The 19,030-nt window shown below is 40.6% G+C and overlaps 1 protein-coding gene across 3 annotated transcripts; it reads right to left on the reverse strand.

Moving 5' to 3' along the window:
• Positions 1-1,664: 1,664 nt before the first annotated feature.
• LOC113904462 (solute carrier family 7 member 13-like) lies at positions 1,665-17,619 on the reverse strand. 3 transcript variants are annotated; one of them, XM_027561644.1, is made up of 4 exons: positions 16,834-17,619; positions 9,700-9,831; positions 6,354-6,715; positions 1,665-2,617 (listed from the first exon to the last, which is right to left on the reverse strand). In XM_027561644.1, exons 1-4 carry the CDS (start codon positions 17,498-17,500, stop codon positions 2,342-2,344), a joined length of 1,437 nt encoding a protein of 478 aa, XP_027417445.1. In that variant the 5' UTR covers positions 17,501-17,619; the 3' UTR covers positions 1,665-2,341. The 3 variants fall into 3 exon arrangements, with proteins under 3 accessions (XP_027417445.1, XP_027417446.1, XP_027417447.1); XM_027561645.1 differs by lacking the exon at positions 6,354-6,715 and having other exon boundaries at positions 16,834-17,616; XM_027561646.1 differs by lacking the exons at positions 6,354-6,715; positions 9,700-9,831 and having other exon boundaries at positions 2,535-2,617; positions 16,834-17,617.
• Positions 17,620-19,030: the final 1,411 nt, after the last annotated feature.

Raw genomic sequence — 19,030 nt, forward strand, 5'->3', positions numbered from 1 at the left:
TGAGTTTGTTTAAAAAATGATTGACTTGCGAATTATTATAGGATGTTGTGACCCCTTTGAAGGCCAGAGTTAAAATGTTTCTCATGTTAATTATTATTATTTTTTAAAAGACTTAGGCCACTGAAAAAGTTAGTCACGGCTAATTAAGAAAGGATGTTTCAAAAGTTCTGAGTGGAGACGTCTGCTCCGGAGGTATAGCAATGATATTACTTAACTCTGAAATAGTCCTTTGTAGATGAGTATCTAGGGAAGAAGTTGTAGTTTAAAGGAAAGAATGTAAGCTTTGCGTTCAAGTCAGCAGAGGTTTGAATTCCACTCTGCCACTTACCTGCAGCATGGTTTTCAGCAATTTGTGTTTTTTTTTTTTTTTAAGAATCCACATTTCATCATCCATGAAATGAGGATAACACTTTAATATTGTAGGATCAGCTCCATAGTATTGAATGAGATAATATATGTGACATACCCACTGATTTCCTCACATATTAGAGATAATTACTCCACAGTTAGGAATAATTAGCATATCTTTATTGGCCCTAAAGATATATGCAAACCAGTCTAGTATAAAATTTATGTAGGGCTACTACTCTTCCCCTAATACATATGTGTTAATTTAGCCAATGTGTATTTATTCATTAATTCAAACATTTATTCCTGCCCTTGTTCGGTGGCAGGATCAGCCATAGAGAAATAAAGGTGTGCTGGCGTTTGGTCCGTTTCACCCATGTTCTGTGAAGGAGCCAAAGGTGACCCCTGCGTGCTGGACTCCAGGTTGTTTGGTTCCTCACAGCAGGCTGAGACCCATGAGCCCCAAAGCCAGCAAGCACCAAACTCAAGTTTTTAAACATTCGAATGCTTAACACAAAGCCCAAGAAAGGATGTGTTTAACCATTTAGGACTTGCCTCCTTTGCATGCCCCTTGAAACTGCACAGCTCCTCTGTTAGCCACAAGTAAGATAAGTTCAGGGCAATAAAGACCCCCCATCACTGCTGCCCCTGGGGGCTCTTTGACCCAGAGACTGCCTGCTGTGCTGCTGAGTGACGCCTTCTAGACTGGCAAGCCCCCTGTTGGATTCTCCTTCCTCCCAGGAATTTTCTTGCTTTCCCATCTGCCTGGATGGTGACTTGCTGTGGCGTCTGGAAAGTGTCTTGCAAAGCAGAGTATTGCCCCAGTAAGGCTTGTGTGTGCTAGCACAGGCTGCAGGCACTGGCAGGAGGACTCTACCACTTGCCATCCAGGACTCCCATTCTACAACTTAACAATGTTTAAAAATAGCTCAAAGACAATAAAAGGTGCAAGCAACTCAGAAAGGTGCACTTTACCGGATATCCAGTAATCCTCCCCTCATCCCAATTTCAAAGTCTTTGACAAGTTTTCATGTCACTGTCCCCGTTTAAAAAAAATAATGTTTTATTTTTGTTTACACTAGAAATAGAATAAGATAAAGGCAATTCAGTATTATTGGACTTGAGAAGCTTTAGTGTTGTTATGGTCTTTTCTTCCCCTTTCAATGCCACTTAATGCATTGATTTTAGGATCCCACAGAATTTGGGAAACATTTTGGCAAACTTCTTTTACTAGTTATGAACTTAATTGACACAGACATATTTTTGAGGGCCACGATTCAGCATTTCCTGCTTTACAAAGGCTAAACACAGAGGCCTAAATTTAAAATATTTTCCTTTAATTGGTATCACTGTGAAGAGTTTAGACCAGTGAGTAGGAAGCAATAATATTTATTAATATAAGTTTCAGATTTACAGTATTTTCTGTTAGTTTTGCAGATACACCTTACATTCATTCAACAGATATTAATTGGCTGCTATATACTAAGCACTGTTCACCAACAAACTTCTCTTTCTGGCAATGATTCTTTGTTTTGTTTTTATTTTGCTTGCTTATTTATTTATTTTATTGATATATAATTGACATACAACACTTTATTAGTTTCAGGTATATAATATGATAATATTTCAGGCATACAGCATTATAATATTTTCTACACACGGAAATAGGCAGTAATTAAGTGATTAAGTCATAGTATGCCCTTTTAACTTTGTGTGTGTTTGTGTGTGCATGCATTCATTTAAAATTTCTGACCAGGAAAAAAGTGGTGAGAAACATATTGGACACTAGGGAACTAAAGCTTCAATTACAAGGAAAATCATTTGAACTATAAAGAATCTGAGTATATAACTGAGTGGGAGGTAATCTGATATGTGTAGCTGGGAACTGGGCAGGAGGTAGAAGGCCTGTGTTTATGACTGCATAGTTTAAAACAGAGTTTACCTTTAAAAATGTATTCATTCACTAAAAATTTTACACTGCCAAATTTCTTATTTACAAAAAGATTTCTTTAAGATCACTTTTTTCTGTTGAAATGCCTTCATTGTGGTCTTCAGGTGGTGAAACATTAAACAGTAATTGTAAATAACAGGTGACTTTGACAAAACTCACAGAATGTTGATTAAGATGAACGTGAATCCAGTAACACAAGAGTCCACTGAATATAAAGATAAGCCCGTAGACATGCTCCATTTTAGGGGTTTTAATCAATGGCGTCAAAATCAGAAACAAAGATATAGCTATGGATCCAAATATAAATGGCAAAGGCACCTGAAAGTTAAAAAAAAAAAAGATTAAGATTAGTGATGACATTGTCTAAAAGTTTCTAAGATTAGTGCTTTTTTTAAATTTTCAAGCATAGAAAAAATACATTTAAGCATCATCATCATAGATAAAAAGTATCAGTGTCATCCTAGTATTAGTCACTGAAGCACTTCTACTTTTGGGAATATGGAAACCCAGTCATGTCACAACTGTAATATTTGTTTATAATACTTCTTTAATGGGGTATGTGCCAGTCTTTCTTAGCGGAGCATCAAGTAATAGAAATAGCAGGAACACTGGAATCAGAAAAGTCTGGTTAGAAATGTAACCTCTGGTACTTTAATTGCTCATTCTTTTCAGAAGTAGTCACTGAAATTCTAAACTGGCATGTGTTGTGCTATGGATTATTGTTATTGTTGTTTAGTTGCTAAGTTGTGTTTGACTTTTTATAACTTCATGGGGCTATAGCCTGCCAGGCGCCTCTGTCTTTTATGGCATATCCGACGCAAGAATACTGGAGTCGATTGACATTTCCTTCTCCAGAGATATTTAAAACAGATAAAAAATGTTCTTTTCCATGGAGTTCAGTGCCAGAATCTAGCAGTGTAACTGGTCTACCTACTTAATCTGATCTTCAGGCCCATTTGCAGAGAACAGCCAGCAGGTGGCTCCCCAAGTCTCTTTGGTGGTCTCCCCAAGGAGACCCCAAACACTGCATAATGAAATCCTCAGGGCCCCATGCTCCCCCAACCCCTGAAAGAAGGACATGGTGGGTCAGCTGGTGCTAAGGGATAAATACATTCAGGGGTTTTCAATCAAATATTTGTGAAATATGTGTGTTTTGTGTGGAGAAGGAAATGGCAACTCACTCCAGTAGTCTTGCCTCAAACATCTCATGGACAGAGGAGGCTGGTGGGATACAGTCCATGAGGTTGTAGAGTCAGACACGACTGAGTGACTAAACACACACCATTTAAAGTCTGAGTTTCAAAAAAAAAAGGTTGCTCTTAGACCCATTTGCAAAATGAGTTTTTTCTGGTCTTCTAAAGTCTTTGTCAGAACTGCACACGGTGTACTTCAGTAGGATGTGCTCAACAAAATAGCATTTCTTAATTAACCTTATAAAATAATTTATATACACTTCTTACTCTTCTATGGGACTAAGAAGATTCTTAATTGAAAAGATTCATCTTTATTTTTCTGAACTGCCTAGTAAAGTAACTGAAACACAGCAGGTAGTCACTGCATATTTGTTGAATAAATGGATGACTGAAATCCAAGATATTGTTCACTCTTTTCCACATGAAGCATGGCCAAGAGGGATCCATTTTGGGGCAGAAGAAAGTCAAGATTGTCTAAACTAGTGTTTCTTAAAATAGGATCAGTCGACCTCTCTGCATAAGAATCCCCAAGGTAATTGATAAATACACAGATTCCTAAGACCTGACTAAGATCTAGTAAATTAGAACCCCTGGGGTGAGTCTGGGAATTCGGATTTCAGTAAACATACTCAAGTGGTTTTACGGTCAGTGGCATGACTTAAGGGACTATCATTTTATTTTCCACACAATCTCTACAACCAGGAAGTATCTTAACTATATTGACCAATGGATTATAATTAGAACACAAGTAAAGAGTAAGACAGAGACTACTTGGGGACCTCCTTGGCAGTCCAGTGGTTAAGAATCCACTTTCCAATGCAGGGCATGTGGGTTTGGTCACTGGTCAGGGAATTAAGATCCCACATGCCAGGGGATGTAAGCCCGCACGTGGCAACTGGAGAAAGCCCATGCACGGCAATGAAGACCCAGCACAGTCAAGAAACAAAACAAAACAAAATATTACAAAGACTGTTTGGTGCCTTTTAGGATTTGCATTATAGCAAGGTATGGCTTATTTTATACCAAGGCAAAATAACTGAAAATAAGAAAGAGAAATGAGGGAAATAAATACGGGTAAAGAAGGAATTTGGCTCACGAAATGCATGCCATGTAGCCCCATAGAGATTCTGGAAGCAGGCCACCAAAAGGCATAGGCTAAACTGTTGTTTAGAAGAGGCCCAAGTGTTTCTGATGCTAAAATCAGAGAAAATTTCCTCAGTGGATCTTTTATAGAATAAAGATTTCATCACTATCTTTTCAGTAAATATAACAAAATTTTGGTTTCTGCAATTACAATGTGTGGTTTAAACCCCATCCCTGATCCTTTCCACTAGGGTAATTTTACCTAGTCTCTGAGTTCCATGATTTTCCTGAAGTTAAGTGGAGGAAAACTAAGAAAATCTATGCCAGTTGTTTGACCTGAATAGGTCATGTTCATGCCTCCTTCTAATACACTTCCTACACTATTGTCAGAATGGTCTTTTTTTTTTTTTTTCAAATGAGAGTTTGATTTTGTTTCTCTTGCATATGGTTGCTTGCATGCATGCTCAGTCGCTCAGTCGTGTCCAGCTCTTTGTGACCAGCCAGGCTTCTCTGTTCGTGGAATTCTCCAGCCAAGAATACTGGAGTGAGTAGCCATTCCTACTCCAGGGGAGCTCCCTGACCCAGGGGTCTAACCCGCGTCTGCTGCATTGGCGGGCGGGCTCTTTACCACTGTGCCACCTGGGAAGCGCGTGGTTGCTTGGGCAGTTCACTACTCATCCAGGCATACCCCTCTGAGGGGGCAACAGGGAGCTGATTCTAGCTCGCGCTCTGCTCACCAGGCTCTGTGTCTAGACACGCAGCTGTGTCTGCCTAGAAGCAGGGGTGCTTTATTACTTTTTGCACAAAGACACTTTAGGAACCTACAGTAGCCCTGCTGACATTACCTAGAGGATGGTGGTTCCATTTTGTTAGTTAAGTTCAGGTCCTAAATTTTTAGAATCAACTAAACTGAGGCTTAGATTATCATCTTCTTGGATAAAATGAGGACCTTTCAAGGACATACTCAAGAAGAGAATGCCACATCATGGGTCGACAAGGGCTGACATTGGGTCATGGACTGAGGGGATGCTTTTGAACAGGGCCAGGATTCTTCCCCCAAAAGTGTTATTGCCTAACTCCAGAAAGATGATGAAAAGGATAACATTTATCTTCCTCATAGAGAATCAGTTTTGACATTATACTTTAAAAAAATCAAACCAATTGCACCCCATACGGCCAATTACACATTCAGTTCAGCTCAGTCCCTCAGTCATGTCTGACTCTTTGTGACCCCATGAACCGCAGCACGCCAGGCCTCCCTGTCCATCACCAACTCCCGGAGTTTACTCAAACTCATGTCCATTGAGTTGGTGATGCCATCCAACCATCTTATCCTTTCTCGTCCCCTTCTCCTCCCACCTTCAATCTTTCCCAGCATCAGGGTCTTTTCCAATGAGTCAGTTAATTATACATTAGTAAGCTGGGAAATGGAGGTTTGGTTCAGATGTTTCAAAGTTTGACTCATGATTGGTTAGAAGCATCCCATATAGAATAAAAAAAGGCTTCTCTGCTCCCTCAGATGGTAAAGAATCCACATGCACTGCTGGAGACCTGGGTTCAATTCCTTGGGTTACGAAGATCCCCTGGAGAAGGAAATGGCAACCCACTCCAGTATTCTTGCCTGGGAAATCCCACGGACAGAAGAGCCTGGCAGACTGCAGTCCATGTGGTTGCAAAGAGTCGGACAGGACTGAGTGACTAATACTTAACATAGAATAAAAATTATATTCTTAAAAAGAGAATAGAAGTTTAATATTACGTTTTTAGACTTGATTTACCTTGTAAGGTCTAGGTAGATTGGGTTCCTGGTACCTTAGTTTAAGTAAACCTATCATATGTAGCCCTCTTAAAAACCATAATGCTAATCCTGAATATCTTATTAAATTGATTAAGTCTGAGGTTATAATAACAATGGAAGTTAAGATGATTAACTGGCTAACAGCCATGGTTGGACAGGAGTGCTTATTGAGCATTGAGAAGATGAAAGGCAGTTGTCCTTCTTGGCTTGCCCTGTAGATCATCCTTGATGCTGACAGCACTGTACAGCACATGGTGCTAAACACTGAAGTTGAAATTCCAAAAGAAATGACCCATTGCATAGAAGGGATTATTTTGTCCATCCAGGTGAGAGCAACAGCATCTACAAAAATTTTAGAAAAATTTCAAAATAGTCAATTTTGACTTTGATTGAAATTATAGCAACAATTCTTCACTTCCTCCTGCATCCATGCCCTTTGTAATAAATCTTGTAGCTTATTCTAAGAAAGGGAGTCTCTTTACTTATTCTTGAATACAGTTTGACCCTGTGGTCTGTTTTGGCCAGTAGAATGCACATTGGAAGGGGTAGTTTGCCCCTGCATTTCAAACTTTCTAAGACTAGCTTGTGCATAAGATTTGGGAGGCACTTTTCAGGACTTTTCAGGGCTCAAAATGTGTTGAAGTGAAAGTAAAGTGAGTGTTAGTCGCTCAGTTGTGTCTGACTCTGTGACCCAATGGATGGTAGCTGGCCAGGCTCCTCTGTCCATGAGATTCTCTAGGCAAGAATACTGGAGTGGGTAGCCATTCCCTTCTCCAGGGGATCTTCCCAACCCAGGGATTGAATCCAGGTCTCCTACACTGCAGGCAGCTTCTTTACCATTTGAGACACCAGGGAAGCCCAAGTGTATTGAACTTAGAAACAGTCTTATCAGTGGGACATCAGGCAGGAGATAGGCATCTCAATCAGGCTGAAGGGGGTGAGATGACATTGTGGGGGAGGCAGAGAGTATCTGTTCTGGAAACAGTAAGCTGTTTAGAAAGGCTGTTGTGTGGCGAGGGTGTATGTCTGCACAGAGACAGGAGGTGAGGATGGAAAGTTAGGCTTAAGTTAGATCCTGGAGAACCTGCCACGGTCAGCTGAGGAGCTGACACTTGGTCTGAAGGAAGGTGATGATGGAGTGAGAGTGTGCTTAGGAGGAGATGTAAGAAAACAGATGGTGGAACACTTGGGCAGGGAGGTGACAGGATTATATTTGTGTTTTATAGAGCCCCACTCTTTGCGACCCCATGGACTGTAGCCCTCCAGGCTCCACTCTCCATGGGATTCTCCAGGCAAGAGTACCGGAGTGGGTAGCCATTCCCTTCTCTGGGGGATCTTCCCAACCCAGGATTGAACCCAGGTCTGCACTGCAAGCAGATTCTTCACTGTCTGAGCCACGAGGGAAGCCCCTCATAGAATTATTTCTTGAGATTGAGTGGAGGCTGGATAGAAGAAGAAAATTAGAGGTGAGGGTGGAAATTTGGAGGTTGTTGCTGTGAATGAAGTGAGGAAAATAGGGGCCTGGGAAGGAAGAGGAAAGAACACCCGAAGGGATATGAGTGAGGTGGGTCTTCACAGAACTGGCAGCCTGGCTTGGAAGTGGGGTGAAAGGCAAATTATAGCTCTCCCCTTCAGTTTAATAGTAAAAAAATTCTTCTTCAGCCTGTTACTGTATTTCTGTGAGACCAAATTGTGGCAAGGAGCACGTTTTTGTTTACTTTTAAAAATTTGTATTTCTCTTTTTCTTTTAGAATCAACGCACCATTTTTAGACTAGTCTCAAAGAAGATGCAGAAATACATCTTTTGGTGTTTTTGAGCCATGTAGAGCTTTTGTTTTTTTTTTTTGTTTGTTTTTTTAAAAATGAATTTCAAAGCTTCTGGTTTCGGAGAAGGCTTTGAGCGCAGATGACAGCAGACTGAGCCTTTGTGACCTCTGCCTCGAGGGCACGCCCAGGGCAGGGGTTCAGGTCACCGGAGTGCCGTCGTCAGCCCTCCACGACCACACACACCACACGTGGTCATGAGCCCCTATGCCTGTCTGTATGTACAGCATTTTTGTAGTCTACGTTTTTTGTGGATGTGTTATTTGGCCTTTATCCAGAATACTTGAAGAGCTAGTCACTCTCAATGAGTGAATTTTCTAGATAACCAAACTTCTTTCAGGAGTAACTATTTTTTAAAAATTAAAAGTTGGGGGAATTTTTCCAATATATTTCAAACACTACTCTGCCTTTTTAAAGTAAAATGAACATAATTTAACATTTTTGGGGGAAAAAGACCCAATGTTGTCATTAAAAATCATCAGTTAATTCTGTGGAAATATAATTATCTAGTATTAGAAAAATGATTTTTTTCCGATCATAAGTATAAGATGCTAATTGTGGAAAATATGAACAGTATAAAAAAAGAAATAAAAATTTCTTATAATCTTACCATTCAGATGGCACCATTTACTATTAACTTTTTATTATATTTCCATTTAGTCATGTCTATATGTGTATGTTATAAAATAATATGTATTAATAAAATTTATCACCTGATGTATATTAATATGTATTCATACGATTGCTTGCTTTGCTTTGATTTCATTTGCTTATACTGACATACTTTAGTATGGTGATTGAGAACATAGGTTTTGGAGTTAACATGGATTTGAGTCTGTCTGTTTCAATTACGAGCTGGGCAGCTTTGAGCACCATACTTGGTAGAATTGGGAAGAATGTATTTTTTGAAGGTCCAATCTTATAAACTGCTGTCCAGATTTACAACCCATTGCTAGCAATAACCTGGATAAGAAGCAATCTTTTATCATGAGAAGAGTATGACTGAAACCTACTTTTGAATCTTATTAAGTTTGCTTATTGCTTAACTCCCAGGCACTGCAGTTTCCTCATCTGAAAAAAGAAGACGATACTGCTTCTTCCAAATGACTGTTCTGAGGGTAGTTATCTGGGTGCGCCCTACAGAGTGCAGCGTCTCCGAACAGAGTGTTGCTTCTTTGCCCTCTCGCCTTGCCGGCTTCTGTTTCTCTTTCCCCTCTCTCCTCTGTGTCCCACTCCTCTTTTTCCACCTCCTTCTCCTCTTTCTCTTTCCAGTTCTTACTGTTTCACAGTCTTCTAGCCTTTGATTTTGGTCTTTTAGCATGTACTCATCTTTTATAGATTTTTAGATGATTATTTTTCCTTTCCTCATAAAAACCAAAGCAGGAACCCATTGCATTTGTACTCTTACGGGACTACTGAACAGATCAGTAGTATATGGGAGTCCTTGTTTATTCAGAATAGACAGTAGTGACTATTTCTTCTTTGTCTAGATACGTTCATACCTGCAGAGACGATTTCCTTGGGAGTCAAAACTGCCAGGTAGGATACGTTAGCCAGTAAGTAAATCACAGCCACCATGGGAATGCCAGTGATCAGAGATTTGGGAATGTTCTTACCAGGATTTTTTATCTCTCCTAAGAAACACAAATAAACTCATCAGAAAAGGACATATTATGAGACTTTTGAAGACTTTGTGATAAAATGTAGGAAAAAGTATTACTCGTATATCTGTTGTTTCCTCATCTGCTTGACTGTTTCTACATTGGTCCTGTGCAAGTTTTGCCTGAAAGCTTGGATTTCTCACCATCTTATACTGAAAATCCAATTATCCCAGTCATTTCACGATTATGGGTTTACAGTGATGGAAAAGACTATATAGTACAAGGTACTGTGTACAAAATGATGAGCTATTAGGATATGCTGTACAGCACACGGAATGTAGCCAATATTTTATAACTATAAATAGAGTATAACCTTTAAAACCCGTGAATCATTCTGTTGTACACCTGAAACTTCTACAATATTGTAAATCAACTATGCCTCAATAAAAGAGAGAAAGAAATGAAACAGAGGTGAGAGCAGAGCAGGGGAGAAAGTTTGCATTAAATGAGACGTGAGAAATGACATTTGGGGGAAGACCAAAGAGAAGGGAGGGAGGGAGATACTTGAAGATCTCAGTAGGGAGCCTTCTATGCAAAGGGAACAGTAGGTGCAGAAGGAAAACAACTCCCTCCCCCACCTCACCCCAGCAGCTTTTTGTGAGCACTTTTATGTCTCTGCCTGTCACAGAGGCTTCCACAGTGTGGTACTGAATACCCGCCATGGCGCTAAGGACATACTGGGCTGTGTCTGCATTTCAAACACAGAGGAAACTGCAGGGTCTCAGAGACGTTAGGAGACTCACCCAAGGTCACACAGCAGCTAAGTGGTGAGGGAAGGATTTGAAACCATTTAGTTTGACACCAGACAGTAACCACAGCGCCCTTCAGCCTGGGTGTAGCTAGATCTCTTGGAACTTGGGGTGATGGGTTTCTTGGACAGAAGGTGCAGAGTCCATTTTGACACTTAATCCCAACTTCCTGGATAGAAGTCCTCAGTTGGGAAAATCTTTGAGCTTTGATACATAATAATGTTTTCAAACCAATAGCAGGGATGAGCTCAAATCACCTAACTATGTCAGTTTTTGTCAATTGCAGGGGCCTTATCTCAGGGGAGGAGACACCACATCAACAGTGAATTCTGGAAATTGGCATATTATCTCAAAATTCCTAGACTTCATACTGTTTTTCTTAAAAAGGCAGTTGAGGAAAGTAGTTAAGAACGTAGGCTCTGGAGCTAGAGGGCTCGGGGCTTGAACCTGGCCCTAGCCCTCACTAGTCCTTGGATCTTGGGAAACAGGCTTTGCGGTTGGCAACAAAGATTGCCGGTTCAGAGATCTGTGCAAATAAAAAATGTACAGTTGTTAAAGACTGTTTAGTATGTAGCCTGTCTCTTCATCCCACCTGAGATATATTCCCCCCCTTTTTCAGAAGTAGTGGTTCTCTCGTCATCTCTTTCCTTCAAGCAAACGGACCTCTGAGGAATTTCCTTTCTCTCCCTTACTCTCCCAAGCAAGCTTTTCTTTACCTAGGCTTAAGTGTGAATGGAATTCATCTTATGGAATATGAATGAAATAATAAGAGGAAAACAATTCAGAGCCCATTAGGTAATCAAGAGATTGCTTGAATCGACTCAAGTGGTGAAGGAAATTTGTTGTAAGCCATGTAGAAGAGTCTGTCCACCCAAATTCAGATTGGGAAGAAATCAGGAAACGGTGATATGAAGCCAATGTTAGGTGACGTGTGAGTTCTCGGGGTCCCCTACTACCATGGCAGTGGGGTGATGGAACCAGTCTGTGCACATGCGACCTGAGGTGCTCGGATCCCAGTTCTGTCTGGAGTCTGGGCAGTGTAAGTCACCGTGTGCACTGGCATCTCCCCCCGGCAGCTTCAGTCACCAGAGAGTGACCCTGAGCCCCGGTGTGAGCAATGACTCTGTAACAAGGCAGGCAGATGCTCCCCTCCTCCAGCTCTGGGGAACAACGGCTGCTGGCTCCCCAGAGCTGACCCCTTCTCCTGAGATTTGCCCTTGGCCTTGGGTGGCTCGGCAGGGATGCGGACGCTGGCTTGCTTAGAAAAACCTACAAGTTTACTTTCTCCCCTCAGAGGCAGCCCCCAGTCGCTGATTAACTGATAAAAGGAACAAAAGTCCATCCCTAAGGCCACTGCTTGGGAACGTTTTGTATTTTTCCTACGCTAGCAGTACTTTCTAATCAAAATATACTGAGAGCCATTTACGTACTTTAAAATTTCTAGTGGCTACATAAGAGAAAAACAGGTGAAATGGAATTAATAATATATATTTATCCCAAAATATTCAAAATGTCATCATTGCAGTATGTAACATTTGTAAAAAATTAATGAGCTCTGGACAATGGACGATGTTTTGTTCATTCAAGATTTTGATTTCTGGTGTGTATTTTACATCTGTGGAGCACGTCAGTTTGACTGACTACATTTCAGACGCTCACTGTCTCCATAAGGCTGGTGGCTACCAGGCTGCGCAGTGTGGCTCTGTAGGATCTGGCTGAGGCCAGGCTTCAGCTGAAACCACGTCTGCTCAGCAACTCTCCCTTCCCTGTCCTGCTTCCTTCATGCCTCACGGCTGTCTCTGGGAAACAGGTCCTCAACAAAGTGCTGCCACAAGGATCCCCATCTCAGGCTTTGCTTCGCATTAACCCAATATAAGATGGGAATGTTTCAAATTAAATACAATAATAATCAGCCCCTGACACCATTTATTTTCTGCTAAATTATACGAATTGTGCCAGTGTCTAATTTTTATGAGAATCTGGCATGTCAGATCATCTGAAAGAACAGCCTTGTTACTTAGATTTGAAACGTAAATGAATTTTCAGATGTGTGATTTAATGTTGCAAGTATAGGAGACATTAAGTTTATAAACCATATTTAAATGTTTAAGGAAATAAAATTCATCTTATATGAGGCAATATTTTAGCATTACGGAATATGATATTAGAAAGATTTTTCAAGTCAGACATTTAAAATGCTTAAAAATTAAATACATTTTAACACACAACTGAAAGATTTTAAAAGAATGAGGTTATATTCTTTAGTGAAATTTAATATGTTCAATATATTAGTCAACCACTTAATAAAGAACAAGAAAAAGTGAATTTTATGTAAAATATTTAGTTTTATATATGTATATCATTATTTATAAGTTAATGGTTTGTGAAAACTTATGATTTTGAATTTATACTATAAGAAAATTGACTAATAATTTTAACTCCAACTTTGGGAAGTTCTAAAACTCACATTAACATCTAACATGGAATTTTTTTTTTCTTTAAGAAGGAAAGAGTCAAAGATAAGAAAAATTTAACCTGTGCCAACGTAACAGGTCTTTGTTCTTCATCCTGCCATTTCCCCACCATAGTTCAGATAAACAGCATCCTTTATAGAGTCCTTTGCGAATACCGTCTCTTGGTTCAGCCTGGCTGTTTTTCATATGGAAAATTCCTTGTCCTCCCAAACAGATCCCAACTTTGCTCAGATCCTTAGGACCTGGGAGTACTATCAAATTTTAAGTATGTCCAGGGAAGTAGTAGACTCTTTAGGCTGTGTTTCCTGCCTTATTCCTGTCTTCAGCGTGGGCTGAGACCAGGACCTCTGGTTTCCAATCATAGGAGAGGGGATCTGCCTGCTTAGACTTCCTGCTTGGTGTCCCATAAAGCGAAGGAAGATTAGGCCTCATGAGCCTTTTTTTTCTTCCGTATGTGTACAACATCAGTTTCTGGAGGACTAGCATGGATTCTTGAGGGTGAATGAAGTCTGTCATTGACTTCCATCTTGCAGCAACTTAAGCAAGAGAATGGGTGCTTCAGGCTCACCAGTCCTCAAGAAGTCCCCCTTTCCCCCTGAAACTGACATACAGCACCCTACCCCTCACATCCACAGTTTCATGATCCGTGGTTTCATTTACATGCACTTAGCCACGATCTGAAAATATTAAATGGAACATTCCAGAAATAAACAATTCAGAAATTTTAAATCTCATGCCATTCTGAGTATCATGGTGAAATCGCATGTCATCCTGCTTGTCCTTCCCAGGATGAGAATCACCCCTTTTTCTAGGGTCCACGCTGTGTATGTGTTGACCTGATCCCTTAGTATAGGAAAAAGCATAGTATATGTAGGATTCAGTATTATCCATGGTTTCAGGCAGCTACTGGGGATCTTAGAACAAATCCGCCATGCATAAGGGGAAATTACTGTATATTGCAACATGTTCAATGTCAGGAGGAGGGTTTCTAAGTATGTATGTGAATTCTGTCTCTGAAGAGTTCCTCTAATAGGCAGCCAATCAGGGTGTTGCTCTGGCCAAAAGTGAATTTGTTTGGGGCAACCTTGTGTGCAGCACTGGGGAACTAGACTTTTCAAGTCCACTTTCAGGGCTTTGGAAGAGGATTGGATGCAAATCTAAGCTCGTGGGGTCATTATTACTGCAGCTTTCTCTAAGGGTCAACTGAAACTGCAGCTATCTATTTCTCCTCCTAAATTCCGTTCACTAACAATGGGAATGCTGGACAGATAATGAAATCTGAGGCTCTCTTAAATTTCTCCCAATATTAATGTGTTTTATGTGATCCTGATTTTCTAAACAGCATACCATGGTTCCCTGCAAAAGGATCATTCCTTGCAAAAGTCACACAAGTCTTGTTACAGAAGCAGAGACCTTTTGTCCTTGCGTGGATAGAACTCAAGTCCAACAATTCTCTACATCACTAGAGACTTCTTTGAATATTGTCAGACCTGCTACTGAGATGGCTGCACTGATGGCTTTGAGACTTAATGAAAGTGAAAGTGAAAGTCACTCAGTTGTGTCCAACTCTGCAACCCCATGGACTATAGACTCCATGGAATTCTCCAGGCCAGAATACTGGAGTGGGTAGCCTTTTCCTCCTCCAGGGGATCTTCTCATCCCAGGGATCGAACCCAGGTCTCCTGCACTGCAGGCAGATTCTTTACCAGCTGAGCCACTGCTGCTGCTGAGTCACTTCAGTCGTGTCCAACTCTGCGCCATCCCATGGACAGCAGCCCACCAGACTCCTCTGCCCACGGGATTCTTTATGCAAGAGTACTGGAGTGTGTTGCCATTTCCTTCTCCAAGCTGAGCCACAGGGAGACCTAATAAAATTCCTTATTTCAGAATTAAATATAAAAGGATGTCTAGTGATGCTTGGGATTCAGTGTTATTCCTTCAGGAGGCCCTGGGACAAGAATCTAGATGCAAGCTGTCTATTCTGTTTATACTTAGTCAGGAATACGACAGCTCAGAAACTCTGAGAACCAAACCCGAGGGAGTTAGTTCTTTATAGCCAGGATCACCCTATGTTAACACAGAAGAAGCCAGATCTCTAAATTTGGCAAGTTAATGAAGTGCTGGTTCTGATAGCCAGCCCCGTTCAATTAGCCCCACGCTCTGACCCTATTACTGCACTCTCGGCATTCAACCTTCGGCTCTGAGAGTCAGGCCTGACTGAGTGACTGAGCGCACACTACTACTCTGCAGATCTGGAAAACTTCACTGGACCTTTCAAATACAGCCATTGTCACCTGAAGTTGCTCACGTTTCTCTGACCAGCTCCAGTTATGAGATTCTTGTCCTTAATTCAAGGTTTCACTAGTTTGATGACAAATCAGACAGGGGAGCAGGAGGAGAATGAGATGAGTATTCCAAACAGAACTGAGTCTCAAGCTGCACTGTGCTGTGTCTTTAGGTAATGATCACTATCAGGAACACCTCTGCTTGCTCCCGTGCGATGCTTTTCTTTAGAAGGGGTGCTCCAACATCTGGGTATTTAATTTTGCAGAACCGACCACCCCTCCCCACTGACCAGGTGACCTCTGGAGAATGCAGTTGCACAAGCAGTGACCTCTGAAACTCTGCCTCCATGTATATCCAGGATTTCCACTTCGCACTCAGGTACCTTTTAATGGCCAAGCTAGCAGCAAGGTGATTATGTCATAATTTGTGCTAGATAAATTCAGGTCTCATCATTATTTGAAAAGCCTTGATATTTAAAAATCCATTAATTTTATAGTGAGAAATTTCAACATTACATCTTCCAATTAAGAAAATGTTAAAGTACTTAATCATATCAACTATTAAATTTTAGTAATCTATATGAGTGAGCAAAGCATCTCATTGACCAACATAAAAAACATAAAAAATAACATGAAAAATAACATAAAAGTTTCAGTAATTCAAAGATTTTGTTTGAAATTTTATACAACTTTGGTATTTAATATATCCTTAATATTTTATATTCCTAAATTTTATAACCAAAAAGTAATATAAAGAATTATTTTCTGTTTAGTTCTTTTGTTTACTCTAGAGAGCTGTGCAAGTATTACCAAAATCTTTTGGTGCCATGACATCAGAGGGAGCAGTGCCACCCTGCAGAAACAACAGCACATATAAACAGGGAAGCACTGATATTATGCCAGTCCTCGTAATTGTGAATAATGGGAAACATTTCAAGTATCCACTGTTGTGAAAGTGCAGCAAAGCCATTCTAAGGAATATTATGCAGCAGTTGAAAGAATGTGTAGGTGACTAAGAACTACTATGGAAAGTTCTCTAAGACATGCTGTGGAATCAAAATTAGGATGCAGCATTTCACCAGTGCAGTAGGGGATGTGTAAAATCTGATGGTTTCATTTAAAAAAAATTAACATTAACATATTTCTAATATAATTGATATTTAACTCAAAATGCCTTGAAAAATTGCTGGAATAAATTACAGTAGAATCTAAGAGTGATCTTTTCTCCAGCAAACTTTTCCCAAGTTTGTTTAAATGGGATGACCAGAAACGCACTAAATTCTAAGTATTTTACATAGATAATTATCTACCAAGGCTTAACGATGATTAAACTGTGCTACTTGCATGGAGTGCAGAGCAGAGTCAATTCACTTTCTCCCAAAGAAACAGATTGGATATTGTCTTTCTCCAGAGGGTTGCAGACAAAGCTTTATGCCTACAGCAGAAGTATTTCAGAAAGAGATTTACCTGCCATGCTGTTCAGGATTGACGTGCCAGAGTACGCAAACAATCCTTGTAGGAAGGCTTCTGCAATCTGTGAGACGTCAGGAAGCTCAGCGTCCAAAGCGTTCTCGAACCTGGCCACATTCTCCCTTTCCCCCATCCCTAACAGCACAATCCCAGTGAAGCAAATGAAGCAGAGGACAGTCATCTTCGCCAAAGTACTGACAGTTTGAAGCCAAGCCACCGTTTGCACCCCTCGAGCATTTAGGAGTCCCAAAGACCACAAAGCAGCCAATGCTAGACACCTCTTTGGTAGCTCTGGAGCTGGGCACCCGGCGTAGAAAGGCTGAATTGTATAGGTAGATAATAACAAGCTTTCAGTAGCTAGCCTTAAGGGATGAGTAAATAGTTTGATCCAAAGATTGAGGAAAGCAACGGAGGATCCAAGAGATCTTTTGAGGAAATAATACTGTGCTCCACTTATAGGGAAGGTCGTCCCCAGCTCTGCGTGGCTGAGAGCGGAGATCAAAGTCAGCACCGCACAAGCTGCCCAGATACTCAGGGAGACAGCCACATTCAGTGAGGAATATTTTAATACCCCTTTTGGAGACACAAAGATTCCTGCCCCTATTGTGGCGCTTAAGATTAAAATGTTTCCTCGGAAGAATCCTATTGCCCTTAGGAGCTGCATGCTTTTGCCTTTCCCCTGTTTTCTTAATCCTGGAAGTGATTCTGAAATCTCGCGTGGATTGCTAACTCTTATACATTCCTCTCACGGTGCTTCTGCACCATGTTTTCGTGACTTACCCATGGCCCTTACATAAGCCTTTTATTACTGCGCTTAACTTGGTTTTAAAAATGATTAACTTGTGAAGAGTTCTAAAATCGTGTGGCCTCTCTGAAGGCCCAAGTTAAAATGTCCCACGTGTTAATTATTTAAAAATTCAGTTACGCCTGTTGAGGTTGCACGATACTCTGAATGTGATTACTGCCACTGAATTGCACACTTCAGAGTGGTCAAAATGGCACACGTTGTGTTCTCTGCATTTTGCCACAAGTTTTAAAGAGTCATAATTTTAAAAAAAACCATATAACTGTACACTCTAAATGGGTGAGTCATATGGTATATGAATTATATCTCTACTACAGGCATCCTTGAGGGAAGTTTTGCCCTGAATTGAACTTCTTGCAACTGGAGATAAGTGAGGTTTCTATCACTGGTTCCTGATGCAAGGATGTTCCTAAGCATGCAATAACTGGCTGTCTGGATTATCTATCGTGCAACTTGTAGTTTTGGAATTAGAGCTTCACATTAGAAAAGGAACTGAGGATGACCACTCCAAGTACATGGAACTAGCAAGTATTTAAGCTTAGGGAAAAGAATGTTGGCACTAGAGGTTTGAAGTATTTGGACTCTTGATATATTTTTGAATTAGATGTGGGGGTGTGAGAGATTGACAAGAATAAGATTCAGCAAACTATGTGGGCCTTGCAACTGGAAAAATGAAGATGACTTTACAGTTTTCTATTTGCATTTATGTAAATAGAATATAATTGCAAATGTAATTATAGATATTACATTTACCTTCTATGTCTATAGAATGTATAGTTTTATATTTATATTTATGTAAATAGAATGGAATTACAAATGTAATTTCAAGTGTCATTACAAATATTACATTTACTTCTATATCTATAGAATGTATCTATTTGCCTTTTGATAAACTTCTTTTCACTATTAAATTCAGTGTGGCAGGAACAGTCTTTCTTCTGGCAGGAGCATAGTTTCTTCTTTAATATATGTTTGAGTTTATCTATGATAATCATCGGAGAAGGCAGTGGCACCCCACTCTAGTACTCTTGCCTGGAAAATCCCATGGACGGAGGAGCCTGGTAGGCTGCAGTCCATGGGGTCTCGAAGAGTCAGACACGACTGAGCGACTTCACTTCCACTTTTCACTTTCATGCACTGGAGAAGGAAATGGCAACCCACTCCAGTGTTCTTGCCTGGAGAATCCCAGGGACGGGGAGCCTGGTGGGTTGCCGTCTATGGGGTCGCACAGAGTTGGACACGACTGAAGCGACTTAGCAGCAGCAGCAGCAGCAGCAGCAGCAGGAACTAGTTAAACTCTTCTTTGGTACCATCTCTATATAGTGTTCCAGCCTCAGTCAGGCTGAAATGTAGAGCTATAGTCATTAATGGAACACTTCTGAGGGGCTG

This window comes from Bos indicus x Bos taurus, chromosome 14 (genome assembly GCF_003369695.1).
Source record: "Bos indicus x Bos taurus breed Angus x Brahman F1 hybrid chromosome 14, Bos_hybrid_MaternalHap_v2.0, whole genome shotgun sequence".
In the NCBI taxonomy this organism is placed as follows: Eukaryota; Metazoa; Chordata; class Mammalia; order Artiodactyla; family Bovidae; genus Bos; species Bos indicus x Bos taurus.